The sequence below is a fragment of the Hipposideros armiger genome, unplaced genomic scaffold (assembly GCF_001890085.2).
Source record: "Hipposideros armiger isolate ML-2016 unplaced genomic scaffold, ASM189008v1 scaffold_414, whole genome shotgun sequence".
Classification (NCBI taxonomy): Eukaryota; Metazoa; Chordata; class Mammalia; order Chiroptera; family Hipposideridae; genus Hipposideros; species Hipposideros armiger.
This window is the reverse complement of record NW_017731764.1, coordinates 387,612-394,084: the sequence shown is the minus strand read 5'-3', so window position 1 is coordinate 394,084 and position 6,473 is coordinate 387,612. Positions and strand designations below refer to the sequence as shown.

Sequence of the window (6,473 nt, the reverse complement as noted above, 5' to 3'; positions counted from 1 at the left end):
GGCCCATGTTGGTATTATCATTGCGCTCTTGCCGGGTGAGGCAGTTCGGTCGCTGGCCACTGGACGGCCGCTCACAGGAGCTCATGGCAACTCACGCCGGCTTCCGGCTCCTCACGCTGGCTGCCAGCCACTCACGGTAGTTTGTGGCAGCCCACTACAGCCTACGCCATTGCCGATGACCCATGGCAGCCCAGCTCCAGGTGGAGCTGTTGTTCACCAGCACAGCATCACTGGCCCATGTGGGATCCAAACCAGGGCCCTTAACCAACCTGCCAACTCTTAACCAACCTGCCACTTGGCCGACCCATGTGTTTATTATTTTCCTGCAGAAATAAATAAGAAATCTAATGAGATGACATACAAGTATAAACATTATTTATCTTTTTATTATGTTTAAATGACATTAAAGAGAACTCTGGGAGTTAACACATATTCTCACAAACATCGTATTTTATTGAAAATATCCCCTCTTAGTAGCAAATAGAAAAGAACCTTTTGGGCCAGCTGAGTGGCTTAGTTGGTTAAGAGCTCACTCAAGAGTTTGAGCTCTGAGCATCAGCGGTTCAATTCCCGGCCTGAACTGAGCAGCCGTTGAGCTGCCAACAGGTGGCAGGATGGTTCAGCCTAAAAAAAAAAAAAAAAGAAAAGAAAAGAACCTTTTGTTTCTCTAGGTGGGAAACAAGGCCTGTAATACAGACATAGTGGGGTTAAAAATACCCAACTTCTTGATAATGATTCTACATTGAATTTGTTTTCTCTTCTGTGCACAACTTCATCCTTTATGTTGCCTGCAGAATTGTATTTCTTACATGTAGATCTTATCAAGTCATTTTCCTGATTACTTGGTAGATGAATTTCACACTCCTTTAGTGGGACTTTGAATACTCCTTACAGTAGCGCCCACTGAGTTTTTCCGCCTCACCTCAGATTTCATCCCTCTCTGCCCTACACTCCAGCCACTTGCCCTTTCATGGACACATTAGGTACTTTTATAATTCTGTACATGTGTAGATGCCAGTCTCTCTACTTCAGATGTTCTTTCTCTTCTCCATTGAGAAAAAAAACCTCTTTGTCAAGTCATAACTTAAATTCCCAGGAAAAATGAGTTTCTCCCTCCTTAATGATTCCACAGATATTTTTTTGCAATATAACATAACATGTATATATTGGATACACATATAGGTAGTGCTTTTTATTATATTTGTCTCATTCTTAAAATGCATAGATAGGTTGTATATAATTAGGAATTTTATTTACTTGTTTTCATTCAAATACAAGTGTTTATCTTTTTATCAAATTGTGAACCCTTATAAATATGGATTCTATTTCGTTCAGACTTCTGTTTAATTTAAATTTTTACCAAAATATTACATGTATATATTTTAACAATATAGAAGTAAATAGGTACAACTCTCATACATTAAAAATTAAGATATAATTGTTAAAAACACTTTTCAGAAAATTAAAACATGAATGTTTTGGGGTTTTTTTGTTTGTTTTTTGTTTTAAAATAACTTCTGTTCAAGAAGAAAAAAAACAAAAGCAAGCCAATTCCAATCTCTTTCTCTCTTGGAAATAGAGTGCTTTAATTATTATTGTTAGGATACAAAAAAATAGAATTCCTGTTTAACAGTCTTAGATTTCTGACTGTCACCTGTCTGGGTGGGTAGCTAGAAGATATCTTAATTTTTAAAAAAATTTTATTAGAAGGTGGGACGTTGAGAATGTCAGAATGAGGAGCTTGGAAAATCTTTACCTCCAAAAAAGTAGTGTTGAAAACTGGCAAAATTTTCAACAGCCATTTTAAAACTCTGGAAATTAGAACTCTACTTAGAGAATCACTGATCTAGTTCATCAGAGACCTTTCTACTTACCCTAATGCTGAAAACACAGTTACAGAGCGGATTCTGCGTATGTCATGGGCTTGTATGTTTACCGCATGATACTTGCCTGTCCCTATGGAAGCCCACTGCAGCCTATGCCATTGCTGACGACCCACCGCAGTCCAGCTCCAGGCTGAGCTGTTGTTCACCATCTTAGCTGTAGAGGGCGCAGTGTTAGTGGCTGTCATGTGGGATCTGAACTGGGGCCCTGCTGCTCAGAGCTGGCCTCCCAAGCCAACTCCCAACCAAAGCCCCACTTAGCCGGCCCTGAAGGTTAATATTTCAATGTAATTTGCTGTTATGTTAATTACTCTGTAGTGTAATCGTATAATAGGTAATAGTAAACCATTACTAAATGACCTGGTGAGGTTTCTGAATACGTTCAGAAAATTTACTAAAATGCTGAATTTAAGTGACTTTACTCTTTATGGATATGAAATTCCCAGGAATAAAATAATATAGAATCTTGACCGCAATCCTAGTAATTTTCCTTTAGTGTTACTTAATATTTCTTTATTTTTCTTTGTTAAATAAAATGATTTGCTAAAAAAAAAATAGCTAAACAAGTTAAGGGAAATTTTAAATACCTGGTTAATGACATCTATTTTGCCTCAATCTTTCTGGCAAACTGCCAAACCCACAAATAAAAATTAAAGGTGATACAGAGATCAAATTACAAATAAAAATGGTTCAAACACTACATGTGTTTTATGGTATGTGTATGTTGGTGAATTGTAAATTTCTGCTTTGATTTTTATACATACATATTGTCAGTTTACATTGGGAAAGGTAAAAAATTTTGTGGATTGGTCATTAATATATGAGTGGGTATATTTATTTCTCTTTACCTAACAAAATAAAATAATCCATATGTAACTTATTTCTATTTCAGGTTTTGATGAAGTCTCCAATGTTTGTGTGCCTATCTCTGACCAGAGCTTCAGAATCTTTAGTTTTGGTTGGAGCCGCTGAATTTTTGCCTATATATCTAGAACATCAGTTTTTCTTAACACCCACTGAGGCAACTATACTTTCAGGTACCTTTTCTGCTCAGTGTACTAATTTTGAAATTTTTAATGAAAGTTTTCTTTAATGTACTCATGAAATATTTCAGAAAGCAGGAAGTAGAAGGAGTAATAGTGTTTGCTCAGGTTTTAAATACCTAACTACTGTTTGCTCAAATTTTAAAAATGAGCACTTTACCATCATTGCATCAATATTTTTTTAACACATAAAAGCTTGTAAGACTTCTGAACCCTCCCTGTCTTATCCCATTTCTCATTCTCCCTTCTCATAAGTAACCACTATTCCAAAGTTATAGTGTATCTTTCCACCTTTGTATATTTTTACTGCTTATCTGCCTATCTATGTACAATCTATTTCTAAAACTCATGTGTCATTTTGTACATAATCTTGTTCCTTTCATCTGAAATTATGTTTATCAGATTTATGTTGATCTCTATTTAATGAATTTTAGCTATGCTTTGGGATTTTGTTTTATGAATATACTACTGTTATTTATCCATTATCACATTAATGATATCATATTAAACATGAAGTTGTCTCTACTTTCTAAACTCTCTCCCAAACAATGCAGTAACAATTATCTTGTACATATCTTCTTGTGTACATTTGTAAAATTTGATCTAGGGTTAGACGTTAAAGGGGAATTGCTATTGTGTATATCTTCAGTTTTAATAGATATTGAGAAATGGATCTCCAAAAGAGGTTACAATTGGATTAAAAATTTTCAGGTTCTGGCATTAATGAGAATATGGTAAATGTAATCATTTCTTTTATGCTGTAAAAAGTCAAGGATGCATGCTGTAACTTTTAGGGTAACCAGTAAAAGAATAATTAAAAGAATAGTAAAAGAGTATATTAATTTGAAAAATTTGATTTATAATAAAAAAGACAGTAAGAAGGAACAGAAAACATGTGAGCCAAATAAAATACAAATATTAAGATGTGCAAAGACATTAACTATCAGCCTATTACTAAGTAGATTTTGTGATAATGTTAGACCATTCACAAGCCAAAACATGACACAGTTTCAGAGGTCATAATGACAAATTTTTCCATGAGTACACCATGTTGTTTGCCACTATGATTAATCAACGCAGATTGGGACTCAATCCATTCAGTTTGTTTCATACAGTATTTTATTAAGGCTGATATCAACAGAACTCCAAGCAATATGATAATGCCATCTACAGTATTGGACTCAACCATGCCAGCAAGGTCCTGGACCCAGCCAACCAAACAAATCCTTTGGCCCCCAGGGTCTAGATGCCTTAGAAAGCAAGATAGCTTTCTCCTTAAATTTTTGTATTAACTTTTCCACTTAACCTGAGATATTAATTCAGGTATAACAGAATGCATTAGCAATTGCATATATTCTACCTTGACCCACAAGCAGAAAGTTTCAGGCAATTCTGTCATCCATGATGATGCTGATCAGTGACAGGCTGACCAGAGCGCTTTCCAGGGATGAGGTAGTGTCATGGTTGTTTCAACTAACATCAGGGACAAGTTTTGTACCACTTTTTCTTAACTGCCAGAGGAATGGAACACTGCAAATCTGTCTGCATAGTCTCCCAAAACTTCATGAGCAGCCTTTTCGATTTTGTTGGGTTTTATCAGTCACTGGAGCTAATGAAGGTGTGACACCACCAAAGTCAGAGCCATTGAGCCTGAGACTTCCGGCCCTCCAGCCACCTGAATTTCATCTATCAGTGAAAGCTTTGGGCATCAGTGGGTAGTGGTAGGTACAATACATCCTGACCAGCCTGCCTTGTAGTAAATGGCAGAGAAGCTTAGGTACCTCTGGGGGAGTACTGCAAATGGTTATTTGCAGCCTTGCAGCACGAATGAGAATTGACCTTTGTCTTTGGGTGCTAATGAGATACAAAAGAAGGCTTTGGCAATGTGCAAGACAGAATATCAAGTATCAGCCTTCTGTGCCATAATTTCATTCATCACAATGTCTGGAACAGCCAGGCTATAGGAGCAATGACTGAATTCAGTTGGTTAATCCAGCTGAAACTCCTTGTAACTTTTTTCACTGGACATAGGTCTGTTGAATTGAGATACTGCATCTCTTACTTCCCTTGCTTCCTTTAAGTGCGTTATCAAAAATTAGGGCTTTCCTTTCTCCTCCAGGGATTCTGTTGTACCACACAAGAAGATACAGGGAAACAGTGTGGGTAGCAATTTATGTGTTCCATGATTACTTTTGAAGTTTAGGAGCATATACAGTACAAGCTTGCAAATTATAGTTACGAATTATGTATTTCAAAATTGGAGCCACAGCATTAGTATATTGAAGCCACAACGAAGTACATTGAAATTATCCAAAGCCTCACCCACAAGGTCATTTTACCTCCTTTTCTGAGGCAGCACATGTCTAAATTCTATTCAATGTCTCACTGATGGTTTCACACAGGAATATGTCTATCTTAGGAAATTCTTCCTGAGTGGGTCACAATTGCCTTATAGCAGTCAAGACACACTGCAAAACAACTGACATTTTTTACTTTTTCTTAGAATGGATCTAAGGTTGATGTGATGAGTGCAGGAGAAGCTCATGTGATACAAAAGAAGGCTTTGACAACGTCCAAGACAGCATATCAAGGACCAGCAGTCTGTGTCATAAATTTCATTACAACCCTCAGACAGCCCAGCTGTTGTCATTTCACCTTAACAAACAGTTGTGCACTCTACTCCCTCATCAACCAAACAAATCAGCTAAACTTATCATTATTCACTGGTTTCTCTCCATAGGGGTTGTAAATTTCCCTCCTTTCACACTCAGTGTAGTTGCACATCTCTGTTACTATTGTCTGAAATCAGGAGGAATCCTCTGTCCAACCAGGATGGGTCTTAGTAATAGTTGTTACAATGGGGCCAATCTGAGGCTGATGGTCAGATTTGTGAGGAAGGGCCCTTGCCTAGAGAGAATTCAAAACAACCATGACACCTTCTGTGGCAGTCTTTATTTTATTTATTTATTTATTTATTTATTTGTTTGTTTGTTTATTTATTTATTTATTTATTTATTTATTTATTTATTTATTTATTTATTTATTTATCTGAGCCATCCTGCCACCTGTTGGCAGTTCAGCGGCAGCTCAGCTCCGGCTGGGATTCGAACTGCTGTTGCTCAGAGCTCATACTCTTGAGCGAGCTCTTAACCAACTGAGCCACTTGGTGGCACTGTCCTTAAATCTACTTCAGCCTGCAGCTGCCTCTCCAATTTTGCATCGTTAATAGGCAATAGGCATGTTCACTGTTGATTTCCAGTACTTCTGTCAAACCCTGTAAATTGGTTTAGGAGGCTGTCGTTCTATATCTTACATAAAACCACATCTCTGTCAGCATCCCATCCATGTCACCAAAAATGCTAAGATCTGGGAAGGGTTTGATTTTTACTCTATTTGAAAGCTAACATGTTAGTCTACCATAGTTTCATGAGTGCTAGCAGAAGACGTAAAACTCCTTGGTCAGAGATGAAGGAAAGTTTTTGACTCACATCAATAGCTGTAGCTACAGTCAGTGTCTCTCTCTCTCTCTCTCTCTCTCTCTCTCTCT

The 6,473-nt window shown here is 37.2% G+C and overlaps 1 protein-coding gene across 1 annotated transcript in view; it reads left to right on the top strand.

The window, feature by feature from the left end:
- SLCO6A1 (solute carrier organic anion transporter family member 6A1) overlaps nt 1-6,473 on the top strand; it is an 87,105-nt gene that overhangs the window by 36,067 nt on the left and 44,565 nt on the right. Inside the window, exon 7 of the mRNA XM_019664012.1 lies at nt 2,776-2,920. Coding sequence (XP_019519557.1) covers nt 2,776-2,920 — 145 coding nt within the window. The remainder of the gene's footprint in view (nt 1-2,775; nt 2,921-6,473) is intronic.